This window comes from Syngnathoides biaculeatus, chromosome 4 (genome assembly GCF_019802595.1).
Source record: "Syngnathoides biaculeatus isolate LvHL_M chromosome 4, ASM1980259v1, whole genome shotgun sequence".
NCBI lineage: Eukaryota > Metazoa > Chordata > Actinopteri > Syngnathiformes > Syngnathidae > Syngnathoides > Syngnathoides biaculeatus.
Window position 1 is genome coordinate 13912066 of NC_084643.1, and position 23758 is coordinate 13935823.

The 23758-nt window shown below is 43.5% G+C and overlaps 1 protein-coding gene across 4 annotated transcripts in view; it reads left to right on the forward strand.

The window, feature by feature from the left end:
• top3b (DNA topoisomerase III beta) overlaps window positions 1-23758 on the forward strand; it is a 144843-nt gene that overhangs the window by 57231 nt on the left and 63854 nt on the right. For all 4 annotated transcript variants that reach the window (XM_061815878.1, XM_061815879.1, XM_061815877.1 and 1 more), the window contains 3 exons: window positions 14105-14261; window positions 14330-14443; window positions 22394-22484. In XM_061815878.1, coding sequence (XP_061671862.1) covers window positions 14105-14261; window positions 14330-14443; window positions 22394-22484 — 362 coding nt within the window. The remainder of the gene's footprint in view (window positions 1-14104; window positions 14262-14329; window positions 14444-22393; window positions 22485-23758) is intronic.

Consider the following 23758-nt stretch of genomic DNA (forward strand, 5'->3'; position numbering starts at 1 on the left):
GAGACGCCAAGCAGGTGTGGGTATACTCATTGCCCCCCCGGCTCGGGGCCTGTATGTTGGGGTTTACCCCAGTGGATAAGAGGGTAGAAGGTGGAGGGATGGGTCCTGACTGTTATTTGTGCTTATGCACCAAACAGCAGTTCAGAGTACCCACCCTTTTTGGAGTCCTTAGAGGGAGTGCTAGAGAGCGCTCCCTCTGAGGACTCCATCATTCCGCTGGGGGACTTCAATGCTCACGTTGGCAATGACAGTGAGACCTGGAATGGTGTCATTGCAAAGAACACCCCCCCTTTCCCCCGATCAGAACCCAAGTGGTGTTCTGTTGTTGGACTTCTGTCCTCATTACGGATTGTCCATAACGAACGCCATATTCAGGCATAGGGGTGTCAATATGTGCACCTGGCACCAGGACATCCTAGGCCACAATTCGATGATTGACTTAGTGGTCATGATATCGGACTTGTGACCGCATGTCAAGGACACTCGGATGAAGAGAGAGGCGGAGCTGTTAACTGATCACCACCTGGTGGTGAGTTGGTTCCAATGGTGGGGGAAGATGCCGTTCCGACTTAGTAGACCCAAACGTATTGTTAGGGTCTGCTGGGAACGGCTGGCAGATTCCCCTGTCAGAAGGAATTTCAATTCCCACCTATGAAAGAACTTTGCTCACGTTCTGGGAAAGGTGGAGGACATTAAGTCTGAGTGGATGATGTTCCGCGCCTCCATTGCTGAGGCGGCTGACCGAAGCTGTGGCCATTAGGTGGTTGGTACCTGTCGTGGCGCCAAACCCAAAACACGTTGGTGGACACCAACAGTGAGGGATCCTGTCAAGCTGAGGAAGGGGTCCTATTGGGCATTTTTAGCCTGTGGGATTCGCAAGGCAGTTGATAAGTACCGGCTGGCCAAGTGGAATGCAGCTTCGGTGGTCACTGAGGCAAAAACCCGGCTGTGGGAGGAGTTCGGTGAGGCAATGGAGAACGACTTCAGGACGGCTTCGAGGAAATTCTGGTCCACCGTCTGGTGTCTCAGGAGGGGGACACAGTGCACTGTCAACACTTTGTATAGTAGGGATGGGGCACTTCTAACCTTAACTCGGGATGTTGTGAGTCGGTGGGGAGAATACTTCCAAGTCCTCCTCAACTCCACCAACACGCCTTCCCAAAAGGAAGCTGAGTCTGAGTTCTCTGAGGCGGGATCTTCTATCTCTGGGGTTAAGGTCACCGATGTGGTTAAAAAGCTCCTTTGTGGCAGGGCCCCGGGGGTGAATGAGATTCGCCTGGAGTTCCTAAAGGCTCTGGATGTTGTGGGGCTGTCCTGGCTGACACGCCCCTGCAACATCATGTGGACATCGGAGACATTGCCTCTGGATTGGCAGACTGTTGTGTCTGTTTTTAAATCCAGGTGGAACACCCTTTTTTCTCACGCTTGTTAGAGTATTTCCACTTTTGAATCATATTACTTGCACTGTTCGCGGTTTTGTCTTTTTTAAAAATATTTTTTGTTGCCATTTTTACTCCTTATTTTTATTCCGTTTTCAACGTTTTACGTCTGTGTTTTCAAATGCTTTTAATCATGTAAAGCACATTTAATTCCCTTGTGTAGGAAATGCGCTATACAAATACATTTGCTTTGCTTTGCTTTCCTGAAGGATGGCTTTGGGATTAGTCTTTACTTGCATGTTATGTGAACCATATAGATTAGATTATTTTTTTGGGTTAGGGTGTTGCTGGAGTTGACAATGCCAGAAAAAAACACATTGCCCTCTTCATCTGTTAAGAAGTAACAGTATTTTTACTCCATGACAGTGTCCTAAATGTAGCTCGCTCCATTTATCAATCATTTCTTATCAACTATTTTGCATGCAAGACTAGGACTTCTGCATTGTGTGCTGCTCCAATCCAATGGAAGAGCTAGTGATGTTTACATCTAGTTTAGCAATCAGACGACAGAAAAGAGTCACATGATCTCACTCGTCTTCTTTTGGTCTTCCCAGGCTTAAGTATTAACACAATATAAAGCAGCCCTGTTCATCATCGTGCCTATGTAGCACCATGTTGGGAAGATCGTCGTGGGCATGGAGACAACGGCGTGCGACTCATGTCTATATTTAGATAAACAAAATGAACAGCTTTCATGTATTATTTGTCTGGCACCGTCTGCCCAGATCTGGACATGTCAACACACTTCTAACAGAAAACACCTTGCAACATATTTCTGATGTTTTGTTGTTGTTTTGACTGTGCGCATACACATTTGCACACACAGACACACACACAGCAATATACAGTGGTACCTTGACATACAAGTACTGTAGGGAGTAGTATTGTAATACCGTAGTATTGTAGGGATTTGAGAGTTTGGACCCTATGTGTGTCCATCAAATGGACAACACCTTATCTGTTGATTAAATGTATAAGGTCATAGTCAAGCAAATAATGAAAGTACACTAAAAGTAAAACTCTTCACTTAACATACAAGTTTTTTGAGATAGGACCCACGACCGGGACAATTTTTTGATTTGTTCAGCTAGCCAAGATTTGACATGAACGACTGCTGGTCGATGCCATTGGAACCGTTAAGATGCTGAAATGCACAGGTTCCACTCAACTTTTTGAGCTTCACTTGGTCTCTCTGATTGTGAACTTCGGCTCTGTAGCATCTCGATGCAGCAGTGCTCACATTTTGTTCAAGTGAACTTTCAACGATTTTCAACCATACAGCCCAAGAAAGCAATTGCTTTGGAAAGCGAAGAATAAGAGCATGATGTAGATGGAATTAAAGAATGTAATAATACAAAAACACGAACAGGCTGTACAAGTTAGTGACTTTGCAAAGAATTATGACCATATTATGTCCACCATATTGTCATGCCCTCGGTAAAGGGCAATAAGGAAACAGTCACCACTGGGTTCTAGTTGCTTTTTATTCAAGCCTTCAGCAGCACACACTGAACACAACTACAAGCTGCTGCAAAGAACGCAAAGCAAATGTATTTGTATAGTCTATTTTATATGCAAGATACCTCAATGTGCTTTACATGATTCAAAGCATTGAAATACACAAATAAAACAATGAAAAACAAATTAAAAAACATGACAAAAGTACAGTTGTAACAACTTAGAGTGTAATATCATTGAGAAGCCAAAATACTAAAATGCATGAGAAAAACACACAATTGGGGCTGCCGTCACCTCTGTAGGCAAGTTATTACATTTGTGTGCAGCAAAAAAGCTAAATACTGCTTCACCATGTTTTCTTTGGACTCTGCGCTCCCTTATTTTACCTGAGTCTGTCGATCACAGAGCCCTACTGGGTTTGTATTCCATAAGCATTTCTTTAAGGACCTAAACCATTTGGTGATGTATAGACTAGTGGCAGAACTTTAAAGTCTATTCTAAAGCTGACTTGAAGCCAGTGTAAAAACTTTAAAAACTTTAGTTAAATGCTCTGACCTGTTTGTTCGAGTCAGAATCCGAGTTGCAGCATTCTGAATGAGCTGCAGCTGTTTAATGCTGTTTTGGGGGAGTCCAGTCAGAAAACCATTACAATAGTCAAGTATACTTGAGATAAATGCATGGATGAGCTTCTCTTTGTCTGCTTGTCACATCCTAACCTACTCTGCATAGGTTCTTCAGATGATAAAAGGGATTTTAGTCATTGATTTGATGTGACTGTTGAAAGTCAAATTAGAATCTCTCAGAACACCAAGGTTTCGGACTTGGTCTTTGTTTTTTTTTTAAAGATAGAGAGTCCAGGTGTTTACTCACAGCAATTCTCTTTTCTTTATTGCCAAAAACAATTGTCTCAATTTTGTTGTGATTTGGTTGAAGATAAAAATTTGGCTCATCCAGTTATTTATCTGATATTGACAGTGACACAACACCTCAATTTAACTGTACTCATCAGGATACACTGCTAAATATGTGTGTGTCCTCTACATAGCTATATTAGTCAAAATTAAAGTTCTGAAAAATTTGACCCAGGGGTAGCATGTACAGGCTGAACAGTAGGGGTTCAGGAACTGACGCTTGAAGGACCCCATAAGTCACTGCCATTTGTTGAGATTGAGCAATTCCAGTGGTTTCAGAGGAGCTCTTTTTCTCCAGGTAGAACCTAAACCATTTAAGGACCATTCCATTTAGTCCTACCCACATTTCCAACATATTTAGCAGCATATTATGATCTAACTTCTCAAAACCTACAATGAGATCCAACAAGACCAAAATAGACGCTGTTCCTGAATCACTATTGAAGCTATCATTTAGCACTTTGATAAGAGCAGATTTTGTACTCTACTGAGTGCGGAAACCTGATCGAAATTTGTCAAAAGGTCAATTTTAGTTAAAGAAATTGCTGAGTTGATTAAAAATAAGTTTCTCAATAATCTTGGCTATGAAACAGAGATGGGTCTAAAATTTGGTAACACGCTTACTTGCTTGTGAACATTTGTTGCAAATCAGCTCGCACAGACTTGACAATAGTTTTGAAAAAGTCATCTGGTATTGAATCAAGACAGCTTGTTGATGGTTTCAGGTGCTGAACCTTTTTCACTCCAGTTTTTTGGTCAACTGTAAAGAATTCTGACATGGCAATAGAGTTTTCCCTGGGTGGCTTCTGATGTAGGATTATTTTATCATTTTTTGCTTATTTGTGCAGATATTTAACCTGATGAAATGTATTTTTTTTTCACTAAAATCACAGGCAAACTCATTGCATTTATCAGCTGTTACGAGTTCTGGAGCCATCTGGTTTAGGGGGGTTGTGGGCTAGACGTCTACCACAGCAAACAGAGTGGGAGTATTGTTGGTGTTCTTACTGATTCTTTCAGAAAAGTGTTCTGTCCAGCCCTGAGTAACACTTGTTTAAAGTTAAAAAGGTTTTGTCTATAGAAGTAATAGTCAATTGGCATTTCCGTTTTCTCCATTTATAATCTGCTTTCCTCCACTTTGATTGAGAGCTCTTGACCATCATTATGTTCTAGGTCACATCAAGATGACTCATAGTTTAACAGGAACAACAGCATTCATGACATTTGAGATTTTCCAGGTGAAATCGTCCAATTTCCAGGTGAAATTGTCCAATTGTCAATTGTCTCAGCATTCACTGTTTGTGGCACAGCTACAGTGTTCATAAACGTAGCGTCAATACACTCATTTATGTACATTTTCTCAATAGACGTAGAGGTTGTCTGAACTTTTGGAAGGATCTGGAATTAAAGAATTTCACAAACATGGTCAGAAACAGCCATATCTTTAATGTCAGTTGAGAGCATTTCAACATCCTTAGAGATGACCAGGTCTAAGATGTCACCTTGATTGTGAGTTACACTCTTAATATGTTGAAAGAGGCCAAATGTGTATAGTACGGCAAAAAAGTCTTTGGATTTTTTTTCATGCTAATGAGACCATGAATGTTAAAGCCTCCCCCATGATATAATAGTTGTAAAAATAACAGCAGATCTGAAAAATTCTCCATAATTTTTCCATTGGATCATGGAGGTCTATAAATTATTAAAATTATAACATTTGGATAACCTTCAACTCAATAACACATTAAAAAATAAAAAAAGAGGTAAAATACCGAGTATATTTTTACATTTAAATAATGACTTAAAAATAACAGCGATACCACCACCCTTTTTCCCCTATTCATCACGTGTTCATAAAATGAGAATTTGCTGGGTTTGCCTAATTTAAAATGCAATTACAGCTACTTTCTGTTAACTGTGTTTCAGTGAATATAAAAAATTCCAGATCAAAGGTTGTCTTGATGTCATCACTCAACATTGAAATATTACCCAGTGACCTGTTATTAAAAAGATATTACTGAGCAGAAATAACTAGATTTAGTGGTTTGTTAGATTTACATTTTATCCTCACTATCATTGAAGTTCTATTTTTTTGTGACATCTCTCTTTAACAAACCTTCTTTCCCTTGTAATTACAGGGATGAAAAAAGCCTGATCTCCAAAAGGGTCTGAGTTATTCTGGAAATGACACTATATGTATCAGTAAGCTTCTTCGTGGGTGGAAGAGGGAGACAGGATGGGAACTTGGTGTGGTGTGGCCTTGACTCCAATTAGACAAAAGTATACACCCTCTCCGTCAGACCTCTTCTTCTTTGGTTCTTCTTTCTTTTCCTTCCCCTTTCAGCTTGTCCTGTTTGGAGTCGCCACAGCTTGTCATCTTTTTCCATCAAACCCCATCTCCTGCATATTCCTCTCTCATACCCACTGCCCTCATGTCCTCCATCACAACAATCCTCAACCTTCTCTTTGGTCTTCCTCTCGCTCTTTTACCTGGCAACTCCATCCTCAGCACCCTTCTACCAATATACCCACCCTCTTGCCTCTAGACATGTCCAAACCATTGAAGTCTGCTCTTTCGAACCTTGTCTCCAAAACATCCAACTTTGGCTGTCCCTCTAATGAGTTAATTTCTAATCCTATCCAACATGCTCACTCCTAGGGAAAACCTCAACACCTTCATTTCTGCCACTTCCAGCTCTGTTTCCTGTCTCTTCTGTGCCAATGTCTCTAATCTGTAGATCATTGCCGGCCTCACCACTGTTTTATAAACTTTGCCCATCATCCAAGCAGAGACTCTTCTGTCACATAACACAAAAGACACCTTCTGCCAGCTGTTCCAACATGCTTGGACCCATTTCTTCACTTCCTTACTACACTCACCATTGCTCTGGATTGTTGACCCCAGGTATTTGAAGTCGTCCACTAGGCATTCGAAGTCGTCCACCCTCGCCATGTCTTCTCCCTGGTGCCTCACTCTTCTCTTTCCACCCCTCTCATTCAAGCACATATATTCAGTTTTACTTCAGCTAATCTTCATTCCTCTATCTTCTGGTGCATGCCTCCATCTTTCTAATTGTTCCACCACCTTCTCTGTGGTTTCACTGTATATCACAATATCATCTGCGAACATCATGGTGCAAGGGGATTCCATTCTTACCTCATCTGTCAGCCAATCCATTACCACAGCAAACAGGAAGGTGCTCAGAGCTGATTCCAGATGTGGTCCCACCTCCAACTTAAATTCTTGTGTCACACCTACGGCACACCTCACCACTGTTCTGCAGCCCTTATACATGTCCTGTACAATATTAACATATTTCTCTGCCAAACTTACGCATGCAGTACCACAGTTCCTCACTTGGTTCTCTGTCATAGGCACAAAGACACAATGTAGCTCCTTTTGACCTTCTCTGTACTTCCTCAAGGCAAATAATGCATCCGTGGTACTCTTTTTCAGCATGAAACCATACTGTTACTCGCAGATACTCACTTCTGTCCTAGGTCTAGCCTCCAATACACTTTCTCACACTTCATTATGTGGTTCTTCATCTTTATTCCTCTATAGTTTCCACAGCTCTGAACGTTGTCTTTGTTCCTAAAAATGGGAACCAGTATACTTTTCCTCCATTCTTCAGGCATCTTCTCACCTGCTAGTATTCTGTTGAATAAGTTGTAAAAAAACTCAACAGCCACCTTTCCAAATTGCTTCCATACCTCCACAGGTATGTCATCAGGACCAATTGCCTTTCCATTTTTCATCCTCTTTCGTGGCTTTCGCACTTCCCCCTTACTAATCATTGCCATTTCCTGGTCCTTCACACTTGCCTCTTCGACTCTTCCTTCTCTCTCATTTTCTTCATTCTTCATCAACTTCTCAAAGTATTCTTTCCATCTATTTCGCACACTACTGGCACCTGTCAACACTTTTCCATCTATATCCTGAATCACTCTTACCTGCTGTACATCCTTCCCATCTCTGTTCCTCTGTCTGGCCAACCTGTAGAGATCATTTTATCCTTCTTTTGTGTCCAACCTGGTGTACATGTCGTAATATATCTCTTTTTTAGCCTTCGCCACCTCTATCTTTGCCCTACGTTGCATCTCAATGTTTTTCTTTCTCCTCTCCTCAGTCCTCTCCGTGTCCCACTTCTTCGCTAATCTCCTTTCCTTGTATGACTTCTTGTATTTTGGGGTTCCATCACCAAATCTCCTTTTCCCCTTTCATACCAGAAGGCACCCCATGTACTCTCCTGCCTGTCTCTCTAATCACCCTGGCTGTAGTTTTCCATTCTTCCGGTATCTCTTCCTGTCCATCGAGGGCCTCTCTTACTTCGTTCTGAAAGGCCACACGATATTCTTCCTTTCTCAGCTTCCATCACATGGTTCTCTGCTCTACCTATTTCTTAATCTTCCTCCCCATCACCAGAGACATCCTACACACCATCATCCTATGCCCTTGTGTTGCTCTTGACAGATTTCACAATTGGGTGCTGACTAATGATCTCCAGGATTTTTGAGAGACATCAGACACCACATCATTGGTAAAATAAAGTGTATTAGTTTATTTATCAATCCAAAAACATTTCACATCCTTGACAGCTCCATCACCAACTATTGTTTGGGGTCCCAATTTTTCTTTTTTGGAATGATTTAACTCCATACCTTTCAGTGGTGGTGGAGGATGAGTATTCTTCTCCAGGGTCTTATAAAAGTGGTTCAAATCTAATTGTAAGTCTGTCCGTTTTTTTTGCATTGATTCAAATTCTTTATCTTGCTCTTCACTGTAGCGACTGTCCATAGCCGCTCACTGGGTGTTGAGGCAGCCTGCAATGCAGACTAGCTGGATTGTTTAGTAATCTGCTGGACAATGAACTCTGACCGACATTCCCAGCAGACCCTCACAATACGTTTAGGGCTGCCAAGTCCAATCAGCATCTTCCCCCAGCATCAGGACCAATTCACCACCAGCTGGTGTTGACTGGACGGCTCCGCCACTCTCTCCACCCGAGTATCTAAGACATGCGGTCTGAAGACACGATCACAAATTCAATCAGATGGCGACCTACAGTGTCCTGATGACAAGTGTGTAAATGGACACACTCATGCTTTAATATGGTGTTTGTTATGGACAATTCAGGTTGAGCACTGAAGTGCAATTACATAACACCACTTGGGTTCTAATTGAGGGGGTTGTTCCTTCCAATCAAGCCGTTCCCGGTCTGACAGTCAATGCCCGTCTAAGCATTGAAGTCCCCCTGCAGAATGACAGGAGTCCCCTGCAGGAGCTCTCTCCAGCCTCCCCTCCAAGGACTCCAAAAAGAGTGGGTACTCTCCCATCCCTCCACATGAAGGCAGAAGGATTCTACCCTCTCCTTCGCTGTGGTGAACACCAATGTAGAGGCGCCGAGCCGGGAGACAATAACTAAATATATAACTCGAGATATGCATCACTCTCCGAGATGCAGACACTCTTCCCAGATGGCAGCGTACAGTCCTCCATATAGATGAAACTGATTTACTACAGGCCTGACTTGGAGATACTGTGCGATTTGCAAACCCTGTGCGCGGAGGTTCAAGACCATGTAAAAAATAAATATTCAGGCAGTTATTTTGTAAATATTTATTTTCATTGTTCAGTGAAATAGTGCTCTTTTCTTTCCATTGTATTGTAATGCCCTCGGCAATAGGCAATGAGGAAGTCTCACCGCTGGGTTTGTTAGTCGCTTTTTTTGATTAACACGATGGCAGCCCCCTGAACTCTCCAACAATAGCAAGCTGCTTGGTTTTACTCACATCCCCTCATCAACCTTACTCCGCCCCCTCGCACTCTTCAAGGGATACATTCATAATTACAGATCTTATAGTATTTTGAAATTCATGTCAAGACTTCACTTCACACTACGAAAGCCCAAAGGATTATGGCTTGCTGGTACATTGATAATTTACAGTGCCTTGTGAAAGTATTCAGCCCCCTTGTACTTTTCATCCTTTTGCCACATATCAGGCTTCCAACATGAAGATATAAAACTGAAAGAAAATCTGTTTAAGTCTGCAAAAGACCTCAGACTGGGACATAGATTTATCTTCCAACAGGACAATGATGCAAAAAAAAGCCAAATCTATAATGGAATGATTCACAAATAAACTTATCCAGGTGTTAGAATGGCTAAGTCAAAGACCAGACCTGAATCCAATCTAGAATCTGTGGAGAGAGCTGAAGAATGCTGCTCACAACGCTCTCCATCCAACCTCACTGAGCTTGAACTGTTTTGCAAGGAAGAATGGGGAAGAAATTAATTCTCTCGAAGTGGAAAAGTGATCGGGACATACCCCAAGGTACTTGCAGTTGTAATTGCAGCAAAATGTAGCACTACAAAGTATTAGTGCAATGGTGCCAAATAATATTGCACACCCCACTTTTAAAATTTTTATTTGTTAAAAAAGTTTAAAATATCCAATAAATTTTGTTCCATTTCATGATTGTCTCCCACTTGTTGTTCATTCTTGACAAAAAAAATTAAGTTTTATATCTTTATGATGTGATGGAAGCTGAGAAAGGAAGCATTTTGTGTAGCCTTTCAGAAAGAGCTGAGATAGGCTCTCGGTGGAAAGGAGGAGCTCCCGGAAGACTGGACAAGTACAGCCAAGGGGATCAAAGAGACAGGCAGGAGAGTACTTGGTGTGTCTTCTAGTAGGAAATTGGAGAAGGAGACTTGGTGGTGGAACACCAAAATACAAGGAAATCATACAAGGAAAGAGGGTCGCGAAGATTAAATGGGACACTGAGAGGACTGAAGAGAGGCGACAGGAAAGCATTGAGATGTGACGTAGGGCAAAGGTAGAGGTGGTGAAGGTAAACAAGACATGACGACATGTACATCAGGTTGGACACGAAAGAAGGAGAAAAGGATCTCTACAGGTTGGCCAGACAGAGGGATAGAGATGGGAAGGATGTGCAGCAGATAAGGGTGATTAAGGATAGAGATGGAAATGTGTTGACAGGTGCCAGTAATGTGTTAAATAGATGGAAATAATACTTTGAGAAATTAATGAATGAAGAAAATGAGAAAGAAGGAAGAGTAGCAGAGATAAGTTTGAAGGACCAGGAACTTGCAATGATTAGTAAGGGGGGAAGATAGAAGGGCACTAAAGACGATGAAAAATGGAAAGGCAGTTGGTCCTCATGACATACCTGTTGAGGTATGGAAGCAATTTGGAGAGGTGTCTGTGGAGTTTTTGACCAACATATTCAACAGAATACTAGCAGGCGAGAAGATGCCTGAAGAATGAGGGAAAAGTGTGCTCGTTCAGATTTTTAAGAACAAAGGGGGTTTGCAGAGCTCTGGGAATTATAGAGGAACAAAGTTGATTAGCCACACAATAAAGTTATGGGAAAGAGAAGTGCAGGCTAGACTCAGGATAGAAGTATGTATCTGTGAGCAACAGTTTGGCTTCATGCCTGATAGTCCGCCTTTAAAAGTCCACCTCCACTCCATGTGTTATCCTGAATCAGATGCACCTGTGTGAGGTCATTAGCTGAAGATAGCATAAAGACACCTGTCCACCCTATACCATCAGTCAGACTCAAACTTGTAACATGGCCAAGACCAAAGGGCTGTCCAAAGACACCAAAGACAAAATTTTACAACTCCGCACGGCTGGAAAGGGCTATGGAGAAGTTGCCAAGCAGCCTGGAGAAAACAGATCCACTGTTGGAGCAATCATTAGAAAATGGAAGAAGCTAAACATGACAGTCAATCTCAATTGGAGTGGAGCCCCATGCAACATATCACATCATGGGGTCTCAATCATCCTTATAAAGGTGAGGAATCAGCCCAGGACTGCACGACAGGACTTGGTCAATGACCTGCAAAGAGCTGGGTCCACCGTTTCCAAGGTGACTGTTGGTAATACACTAAGACGCCATGGTTTGAAATCATGCGTGGCACAGAAGGTTCCCCTGCTTAAACCAGCACATGTCAAGGCCCATCTTAAGATTGCCAATAACCATTTGGATGATACAGAGAAGTCACAGGAGAAGGTTTTCTGGTCAGATGAGAGAAAAATTGAACTTTTTGGTTATAATTACACGAACCGAGTTTGGAAGAAGGACGAATAATGAGCTCCATCCCAGGAACACCATCCCTAGTATGAAGCATGGGGGTGGTAGCATCAGGCTTTGGGGCTGTTTTTCTGGGACATGGGACAGGACGACTGCGCTGTATTAAGTTGAGGATGATCGCGGCAAACAACCTCTTTCCCTCAATCAAAGCATTGATGGTGGGTCATGGCTGGGCCTTTCAACATCACAATAACCCGAAGCACACAGCCAGGAAAACCAAGTTTCTGGTGTGGCCTAGCCAGTCTCCTGACCAAAACCCAATAGAAAATCTTTGGAGGGAGCTGTAACTCCATGTTTCATAGCGACAGCCCAGAAACATGTCTGATCTAGAGAAGATCTGTGTGGAGGAGTGGGGCAAAATCCCTCCTGCAGTGTGTGCAAACCTGGTGAACAGCTACAGGAAACGTTTGACCTCTGTAATTGTAAACAAAGGCTACTGTACCAAATATTAAAATTGTTTTTCTCTGGCCCCTCCTCGTGCTGTCAGCTTATCATGGTGGAGGGGTTTGTGTGTCCCGATGATCTAAGGAGCTAAGTTTTCTGCTGCTTCATGCCCCTGGTTGGGTCACACAGGGCAAACAGGTCCAAAGTGAGGGACCAGACAAAGTATGACTCCAAAATCCCGATGATGAATACAAAAATTGGATCTTGGTTTCCCTTGCCCAGACGCGTTTTACCGGGGCCCCCCTATGGAGCCAGGCCAGAAATAGGGCTCGAAGGGAAGCGCCTGGTGGCCTGGGCGGCACCCATGGGGCTTATCCGGGCACAGCCCGAAAGGGTAACATGGGTCCCCCTACCCATAGGCACAACTTTTATGAACAGAATTTCAAGGCACAGCTGAGGCGTAGAGGGTGTCTGGTTTGGTGGCCTCAGCATCGTATCTCTTCTCTTTGCAGATGATGTGGTTCTGTTGGCTTCATCAAGCCGTTATCTCCAGCTCTCACTGGAGCAATTCACAGCCAATTGTGAAGTGGCTGGGATGAGAATCAGCACCTCCAAATCTGAAACTATGGTTCTCAGTCGGAAAAGGGTAGCGTGTCCTATCCAGGTCACAGATGAAATCCTGCCTCAGGTGGAGGAGTTCAAGTATCTTGGGGTCTTGTTCATGAGTGAGGGAAGAATGGAGCAGGAGATTGACAGACGGATCACTGAAGTGTCTGCAGTGATGCGGACTTTGTATCGATCCGTTGTTCTAAAGAGGGAGCTAAGTCGAAAGAAGCAGCTCTCAATTTACCAGTCGATCTACGTTCCTACCCTCACCTATGGGCATGAGCTGTGGGCCCTTAAGAGGAGCGTCCGTCGGGAAGTCGAATCTCGGATTGAGGAGGAGCAATATGGTTTTTGTGGAATAGTGGACCAGCTCTATACCCTTGGCAGGCTCCTCAAGGTTGCATGAGTGTTCTCCTAGCCAGTTTACATGTGTTTTTGTGGACTTGGAGAAGGGGTGGAGTACGAGGTACCGAACCCCCAAATATGAGCTGTCAGAGTTTGGTCCGCATTGCCGGCAATAAGTCCGACTTGTTAAACTCTTTCTGTGTACCGAGTCTTATCACCAGGTGCGGTCTGTAGGCCGGCAATTACGGTGCCTTATGTCATTTAAATATACTTGTATAATATTATGAAAAAATACAATGTAGCTTCATAAATATTTTTTCATATGGTTTTTCCTGGTCTCCTCCATTAATGACCTAAATTAGGAGTGCTTCATCCTGTTTTGCAAAATGCATAAAGTGGTTGCACATAACCCCTATTAATAAAAAGATTATGGATGAATGGATAGATCGTTAAGTGGAGTAGGCTGTCTCTTTGCACTTTTGCAAGTGTTGACTTGTCTGAGACCCTTTCACCATTAATTCATGAGAGGCGACTTGGGTGGGTAGACGAGTTGACTACCAGTAAGGTCCCTGATTCGATTGCAATCTGGTCCATATTGACGTTGAGCCCTTTTTGTTCACACAGAAAAAACAAAATGCACTTGACATCATTCAGATGCTTACTGAAGTCTGTTGACTCGAGTGACATCATGTGCAATTATGGTTATGGTTTCTGTGTTCCTTTTAGGCATCGTTTTTCCATAAAATGTTCATCTGCAACTTTTTTTATTTCATTACATAAAAAAGTAATTGCAAATGATGATGGTTTTAAGCCTCCTTTCTGCATGTCATTATTTTTAGGTTCCAAACCAAATACTTCCAAGGAAAGTATGGAAATCTGGACTCTTCTTTAATATCATTTGGACCCTGTCAGACCCCAACTCTCGGCTTCTGTGTGGAACGCCATGACAAAATCCAGTCTTTTAAACCAGAGAATTACTGGGTTATACATGCACAGGTAGAGTACCCTGAAATCCTGGACATGAACAAATCTGCTGGTATATTGAGAAGCATTTTCTTTGGCAGGTCTTCAAAAGTAAGGACAACCCATTGTTCCTTGATTGGAATCGGGTTAAGGTCTTTGACAAAGAGGTTGGACAAATGTTTGTAAACCTGGTCAAGACATCCAAGGAAGCCCAAGCAAGTATACACACATAATCTTTGTAAATTTGGTGCTCTCTCTGGTCACGATTTACCACTTCACTCAGACTGAAATGTATTCCCACTCGTTTATAGTCCATTGAAAACAATGTATTGTTTCCTGTAATATTGGGTTTTATATAACATTTCATTCGGTGGATGGAAAGTTCAAAACAATACAAACAATTGTGAAACACGTCTACTTCAGAAAACAAATTCACAATAGTTTAAACAATTTTTTATTTCATGAAAATTTACAAAACACAAACCTTAGATTTCTAAAAACAAATTAAAATACAAAATAGATTCACATTTCAGAAAACATGATACAGTATGTAGGACTAGATGCTAATATCCCTATATTCATGCATATTTTAGGGTCCGTTGAAGCTCCATGGCACCCTATGTTTTATCAAGTGGGCTTCCTTCCGTCATCAAGTATTTCACTGATAGGCCCAGAACACTCTCAAGAGGGTTCAGCAGTGAATCCCAGTGTCCGAGGCTCACCTCCTAGGTGCCATCACTTCTCTTGAAGGCCCAATTGGGGTCTTTTCTCTTTATCCACAGCCACTGGCTGGCCTTTTCTGCCGCCTTGGAGAAATCTCCGACTGCCTGCAGATGGGCATTCCCTCGGACTCCCACATCACTAAGTAGCCTGGATGTTGAGGAGGCTATAAACCCTCTGCAGTCTACTTAAACCAGGCATACACCTGCTCTCCAGCCTTGCTGTTGAACTTTGGCCCCAAGTCTTACATACCTCACCCTCTTCCACTCATACGCCTCCTTGACTACCCCCTTCCAGGACACTCTCAGGTCGATAATATGGATGCACTTGAGAGAGGCAGACCAAAACACCAGATCTAGTCATAGGGTGATAGTTGCAATCTCAGCAGGGGAAGCAGAGCTTCTTTTCCATGTCTGCCAGGAGCTTCCAGTCTTGTGCACTGCCTAGCTTTCCGATGTCTGGTAGCTTGTTAGTGTGGTTGGTTTGACTGTCCCCCTCACCAACAAACAGCCTTAGTTGCCAGTTGGATGACAACGGTGGAAGGGTGTTCAACCTCATCCACTGGTTTTCCAGAACACCACTGAGACACTTAAGGTTCCGCCAGGTGTAACGGCCTTGAGTAAGGCTAGTCTTGCATCCAACCAAGATATGCTTCATTGTTGCAGGACTTGGGCATAACAGGCACTTTGAGTCGCTGGCATACCACTGGTTTAGGTTTGTGGGGGAGGGCAAGATGTCATTTTCAGCTCTAATGGCAAATCTTGTCCTGAATGTCTCGATCTCCCACAACTCTTTCCAGGTGATCTTCCTTGCCTCCACTCCTTCCCAGGCCAACCACTGCCCTTGCTTGGCCTGTGACACAGCTTGGGCGGACCATTTTGCTTCCTCTTCCAGACATACCTCCGGGACCAACAGCTTGCGGCTCAGAGAAGTAGTGGCTTTGCTCCATACTGGTCTGCTGGCCCCAAGCCCAAGGCCACTCCTACCCCCTGGACTCGGGCAACGATGTCCTTGTGTTGAGTGCTGCCTTTACCTGTTCAGTTGCAGCCCATGGAATCCACTTCCTCCCAGTGGCCAGGATGGGGGCTGTTTGGGATACAAGCGGAACACTGGAATCCAGTAGCATCATTTCCGGTCTGACTTTAGCGCACTTTTACTCCTCTCCCAGGCTAGAAATGGGGAGGTGTAATATCCCTTTACCGTAGAGCCCAATGCTGCTGTGGCACCTGGGAAGGCCAAGACACTTCTTCGCAAACAAGCCGACCATTCTCTCCAGCTTTTCCACCTTTGAGAGGGGGATCTCAAAGAGGGATAGTGGCCAAAGGAGTCAAGGAAGTAACCTGTACTGCAAGCACCAGAGCTTCAACTTCCCAGGAAGCAGGGTTTTGTCAATTCTTTCCAGGCTACCTCCCTTCTGAGTTGCTCTACTTGCTCTTGCCTTTAAGAGAGGCATCGTACCACCGTACCACCGGCCTAAGCTCTTCACAGGCTTCTTGGAGACCGTTGGAATTGGTTCCTCACCTATGTGAAAGCGGTGGTTTGACAGTTTTCCCTTAACAACGGAGATGCTTCTAGATTTACTCTGCTTGAACTTTATGTGAGCCTGCTCACTGTTTTCCTACAGCTATTTTTAACAAATGTGCAGTGTAGGCCTTGGTTGTGGTCAGCGTGGTGAGGTCAGCCATGTAGGGTCTAACTGGAGACAGCCTCACCCCCAGTATTATTCGCTGCCCACCAACCACCCAGCGAGAAGCCCGGATGATGACTTCCATGGCCAGTGTATATAGCAGCAGGGAGATGGCACACCCAGCCATTATTCCCACTTCCAGGTGCTGCCATGCAGTGCATATCCTTGAAGTAGACTGTAACCAGGGTAGTGAGTGCCGCTGGGACCTTGAAAATAGTCGAGCGCTGTCCAGAGGAGATTGAGGGACTGACCCAAAGGCATTTGCTCGGTCCACGAATACCAGATGAAGGTCTCTTTCCTCTTTTTTGGCAACCTGGATCTGATGCCAGATGACTGTAGTAGGTTTTATACATCCGGAGAACCCAGGGATTCCTGTTTTCTGGATTGACGTGTTAATCAGGTTGTTACCTCGCAGCTATTTTGCTTGCCTATGAGCAAGCGTGCTGAAAATGTTCCCTTCGACATTTAGAAGGCTGATCTATCACGACTGCCCAATTTGATGAGTCCTTCTCCTTTGGGATAATAATTCCTCCACCTCTAGACCAGGCATTTGGTATCTCCCTCTTCTGCCACATGACCCTCATCAGCTTCCAGAGAAGTCGCAGGACATCTGGTGTGTTTTTGTAGAGCCTGTGTGGAACCCCATTGGGACCAGGATCTGATGCAGCCCTTGGTCTACGAAGAATATGGATTACCTCACCCCACTTGGGTGGACTGATGTCCACCTTATGCTCTGGTGGATCGATTAGTGGTGTATCTGTTGGGAGCATAACTTCTTCATGACTGCAGTCCTCTGCCCAGGATTTTTTTAGATTTTCTTTCAGGATGGCTTTCGTCACTGAAAGACCTCCACATTTCTCCTTTGCAAATCTAAAGGAATCTTTATAGAAGTGTGATCTTGTAATTTTCTTCCTTCTGTATTTTTTCCGAAGGTTTTCAGCTCTCCTCAGTGCTGCCAGACAACCGTGAATTTCTTCCTGCAGCAGGTTAATGGCCTCTTTCTCCTCCTCTGCAGCTGTCCTCAACAGCTTCTTCAGCTGCCTCCTCTCCTTGATCACGCAGTCTATCTCTTTCTGCCTTCTAGACTCTGGTGATAGCTGAGGCAGCCTGTTTCCTTCCACCACTCCAAATTGTTTCGCCCCATACGTATAAATGAGATCACCCGTGCTTTCCAACTTCTTTGTAATGGTGCCTCTGATCCCTTCTTCCACAAAGTCTTGTCACTGGCCTTTGGTCATTTGATCAATGGCCTGCACCCCTGGATCTTCCTCTCTGAGTTTGGTTGTAGTAGTGGAGTGGGTCCAGTTTGCTCTCCTGCACCTTGTTCCTCCTCCTCCACTGGGACAGGGGTGTAGATGTCCCTGCAGAGTGTGGTGTGTTTCCTGCTGCTCAATGTTTGCCGACTGACTTGACCTGCTTCTCAAAAAGTAGCTATCAATGTGACTCACCCACTGTCTCTTCTTTGGGCACTGTTCCTTCCCTGGTGAATCTTCAGGACCTGAGTAACCTCTGCCCAACCACAAACGCAGATCTGGAGCTTAAGTCCTGCTTTGACTGTCAGAGCTTCATTTATGCTGATAAACGATCTCATTGTCTTTTCTGTTCCTGTGTTTGTTTTCTGCCAATGATCCATCATGCGTCCCCACTCTCGCAGGCCCAAGGGGTGTTTTCTTCTTCGAATTTTTCATAGCTATGTTGAGCGGAGCCCATAGAGCAGTTGCCCTGCACCCCGCCGCCAGGGGTAGCTAGGCTGAGGCGGCCCCGTTGGGGTCAATTCCCTCTTGCGTTAACAAAACCTGAAGCACGTTCACATTTCTGAAAACTAATTAAGACATGTAACAAAAATGACAAGATTGAGCAATGAGTATTTAATTTACTATACATACTTGTGTACTACTCAAAAAATATATAGTTACAATAAATAAAGTATCTTTGTTCATCTATTTAGGATATTGATGCCGAGTGACAGATTAAATTAATGGCCTTCTATTAGATGGCAGTAAGTACTTCTCCTTCTTCTTTTCCTTTTGGCTTGTCCCGTTAGGGGTCGCCACAGTGTGTCATCTTTTTCCATCTTAGCCTATCTTCTGCATCTTCCTCTCTAACTCCAACTGCCCTCATGTCTTCCCTCACCACATCCATAAACCTTCTCTTTGGTCTTCCTCTCGCTCTTTTGCCTGGCAGCTCCATCCTCAGCACGCCTTCCACCAATATACTCACTCTCTCGCCTCTGAACATGTCCAAACCATCGAAGTCTGGTTTCTTGAATCTTGTCTCCAAAACATCCAACTTTGGCTGTCCCTCTAATGAGCTCATTTCTAATCCTATCCAACCTGCTCAGAACCTCAACATCTTCATTTCTGCTACCTTGAGTTCTGCTTCCTGTTGTTTAGATGGCAGTAAGTACATACAGCAATAAATGTACAGTGTTCCCGTTATTTGCAGGGTTTATGTTTCTAACACCATCACGAATAATGAAAATCTGTAAATAATGTATGCAGTATTAATATACCTTTGTGTGATATTTACCAAAATTTGAAAAAATTCTCAAGTTTTCTTCAAAATGGACAGGATACCTTACTACAATTGTTGTGTGACTTGTCCAATAAAGTTCTATTGAACACTTTGATTACATTGTCAGCATATATGCTGTTTTCGTATGGATGTGAAGTACAATATGATGGCACTCACAAGGCAGAGAGGAATAATTGCTTTTTCCATCTGTAAGCAGAAGAAGCTTACATTGCCGCCACATACTGCCTGTAGGCATGTTGGGAAGATGTAAATAAAGTGCATGTTTTGTGTCAATTGTTTCTCGAGTCATTCTTTTATTTGTTTTATTATATGCCAGTGATCCTCTTCTGGTAGCTGTGGTGTGGTCTATGTTTCAATGTGACACTGTGAGTGTGTACAACACACTTTCGATGTGACAGTGTGTACCACATCGTCAGGAATGACCTGCCTACACAGACAGTGTGTGGGGCAATGTAAGATTCTTCTGCTTACAGATGTGAAATGCAATTGTTCCTGACTACCTTCTGAATGCCATCATATGGTAGCTTACATAAATGCTAAAACACGTGCCAGCATCCATTGTAACAGTGTAACCAATGTGTTAAAGTGAACTTTGTTAGACAAGTCATACAACAACATTAGCAAATGCAGGAACTCAGTGTGCACATAAGGTGCATCACATCGTAAGGAGCCATGTTAAATGTGGTGCCTCGTCTATTTAGAAGATAATTTAAGACCTCTACAATTATGAAAGTATGGTACATTTAAAAAAAAAAAAAAAAAAAACTCAGGGAGCAAAATCTGCGATTATGCAGGGCTGCAAACGGTGAACCATGAATGGGCAAGGACGCATTGTATTTACTTTTTCTGACATTTTTCTTTGTTGACGTGCCATGAGATTTTTCAGTTGTATAGTATACGTGCCTTGGCTCCACAAAGGTTGGAATTCGCTGCTCTGGTCAGGTGTGTTCAACAGAATTGCAGTATGTCTACACACAACCCCAAGCACTTGCACTAGCTTCCTAGGCTACGAAACATTTTGTTGTGTTGCGTTATAAATTCATAAATGCGTTATAAATTCATTAACATACTTCAAGGAAGCCTTGAATTAAAGTGGTCTCCTGATCACCGCTGACCACCAACATAGTTTTTTTTCCCCATTTTCTTCTTATAATAGAGTCACCGTGATCCACTCGTGTTGTCATCCCCACGCTAACGGCTATATCCAGTCGCATTTAAGCTGACCAGATAAAAGCCAACTGAGCGTAAAAAACAGTATGCAGTGGTATTGGAGTACAGGGTTCACTCAGTACTTTGCACTTCACTTTTTTGGGCTTCAGTGTTTTGCATCCCTCCCCCCACCCAGAAAAAAAAAGCCAAATCGGGATATTGCGGGAAGACGCATTGATACAAGGTACATGATTGATTCTGCCGCGATATCGACTAATGAGAGCATATGTATATTTATACCATCATCCAAAGTGCCCAAGAATAAGAGGAAGATGATGACGATCAGCAAAAAAGTAAAACTATTGGAGATAATCAAAGATAGCAGAAGTTACCCTTTCATGGCGTGCCATTATGGCGTAAATGAATCCACAGGGTGCCACATAAAATCCGTAAAACCACTTCAATAACTTTTAATAAGGAAGTGAAACGTGTGGTGACTCTGCAAGGGTGAGGATGCATGGGAGGTCGCCCAACCAGTCTACATATGTTTTCGGTAATGGAGAAGGAGTTTGGCTGCGGGTCCGGGACTGAACCCGGGACCTCAGAACTGTGAGGCCAACGCTTTTCCAGCTGAACCACCGTGCCGGAGGAGGTAAGCTGAAAGGTGAAAATTTATCGATCTACGTTCTATCTATCTATGGTCAAAAGCTGTGGGTCATAACCAAAAGAACAAGATCCCAGATGCAAGCAGCCAAAATGAGTTTCCTCCAGAGGGTATCAGGGCTCTCCATTAGAGAGAGGCTGAGATGCTCGGTCATCTGGCAGGGGTTCAGAATACAGCTGCTGCTCCTGCTGTTGTTGTTGTTGTTGTTGAGCAATGAGAGAAATAGCGGGCAGTTTAGTTGGTGGTTGTTGGCTGGAACACATACGGCAGGTCGGGCGTGGTCGTCCATTTTTTCCAGATGGCAAAGTCATCACCGGGCCTCTTACAATCGTATCTGGAGGAGGGAGTTCCGCTGGCAGTCTATGGATACAGGGACAATTGTAAATTACATGCTCCACAGTCTTGTCCCCCAGGCGGCATTTTATGCAGATGGTGTCCACCGCCCTGCCGGTCTTGGCCAACAAGTACTTCAGGATGGGGTGATGACCACACTGGAGCCGACACAATGTCACTTGGTCTTTGCGTCCGTTGGTCATTTCTGCTTGGCGGTTGAATCAGCTGCCTCGGTCGCTGTAGATTCACTGTGTACGTTCATGGGACATCGGGATGCCCCTTGTCGCCCTACGGATCATTGCTTTTGCCGGTTTGGTCTGCGACTGATCCATCCTTCGCCTGGGAATTTGCTATCTAGAATTACCACCAGACTTTGATGCATCGGCTAAAATGAGTGATCAACAACACTGTTCTCATTAAAAGGTATGTTAATAGTTCAGTGATTTTTTTTTTTTTTCTGGGTATGTTTGATATCTACTGTTAAAAGGCTATTTTGTTTATATGTATCGTATCTTGGGCTGACCCGGCCTGTCTGTGAAATTTTAAAAGTCAATGTAGCCCCTGAGCCAAAAAGTTTGCCCACCCCTGGCATAAGATGCCTCCTCTATGCCTCCCTTGTGAGATGTTTTGGGCATGTCCAACTGGAAAGAGACCCCAGGCATGACCCAGGACACGCTGGAGAGGGGAGGGGACCCCGGAGACGAGCCAGGACATGTTGGTGAGACTGTGTCTATCTGCTTGTTGTGTTGCTTGGGAATGCTCCGGAATCCCCATGAAAGAGCTGGATGAAGTGGGTGGGGAAAAGGAAGTCTTGGTGTAGCTCCTCAAGCTACTGCCCCGGTGACCCGACTTCAGACAAACAATAGAAGATGGACGAAAAAGTGTTCCAACTTTTTTTGTTGTTGTGAAATTTAAATGAAATGAAATGTAAATTTCTTCTAACTTTTCTTTTGTTTTGTACTTCCCAACTGCCATAGTTCCATGCTCGTAGAACTCTGAAAGTTGAGCCAAGATATGATATAACATTGTACGTCTGCATACCGCTTAGATATACTTGAATCTTAACTTTCAATACAGGTGGCGTCAGTGATTAAGAAGGAGAAGACTAAGCCAAGACCCCTGGCTTTAAACACCGTAGAGATGTTGAGAGTGGGAAGCTCTTCCTTAGGTTTGTTACTTACTCATTGTAGCTATTCATTACAGAAGTCTTATGTTGATTTATGTATTTAATATATACAGTTAAGAAAATAAATATTTGAACACCCTGCTATATTGCAAGTTCTCCCACTTAGAAATCATGGAGGGGTCTGAAATTTTCATTGTAGGTGCATGTCCATTGTGAGAGAGATAATCTAAAAAGAAAAATCCAGAAATCAGAATGTATGATTTTTTTTTTTTTTAACGATTTACTTGTGTGACACAGCTGCAAATAAGTATTTGAACACCTATCAGCTACAATTCTGACCCTCAAAGACCTGTTAGTCCGCCTTTAAAAGTCCACCTCCACTCTGTGTATTATCCTGAATCAGAAAAAATCCTGAATGGAGAAATTGCCAAGCAGCTTGGTGGAAATAGGTCCACTGTCGGAGCAATCATTACAAAATGTAAGAAGCTAAACCTGATGGCCAATCTTAATCGGAGTCAAGCCCCATGCAAGATATAACCTTGTGGGGTCTCAATGGTCCTTAGAAAGGTGAGGAATCAGCCCAGGACTACACGACAGGAGTAGGTCAATGATCTGAAAAGAGCTGGGACAATCGTTTCCAAGGTGACTATTGGTAATAAACTAAGACGTCATGGTTTGAAATCATGCATGGCACGGAAGGTTCCCCTGCTTAAACCAGCACATGTCAAGACCCGTCTTAAGTTTGCCAATGACCATTTGGATGGTTCAGAGTAGTCATTAGAGAAGGTTTTGTTGTTAGATGAGACCAAAATGGAACTTTTTGGTCATAATTACACTAACCATGTTTGGAGTAAGACGAATGATGAGTTCCATCCCAAGAACACCATCCCTATCGTGAAGCATGGGGGTGGTAGCATCATGCTTTGGGGGTGATTTTCTGCACATGGGGCCGGACAACTGCACTGTATTAAGTTGAGGATGATTGATGCATTGAAAAAACAAAACCTCCTCCAACACAGATTTTAGCTAATGTGGGTATTTTTTTAACGTAATGCCCACATTAAACAAGGGAACACTCTGTTTTGAATCTGATGCCTGGACCACCTTCCCAAAAAGGTACATACAGGTTTTAGAGGAATATATGCTGCTATCCAAGCAACATCTTTTCAACAGTGTGGCTTCATTGTAAAAGAGTGTGAGTACTAGACTGGCTTGCCAGCAGTCCAAACCTGTCCCATTTTAAAATGTGTGACACATTGTGAATTGCAAAATATGAGAATCGAGACCCGTTACTATCCGATGGAAAAGAATACCAC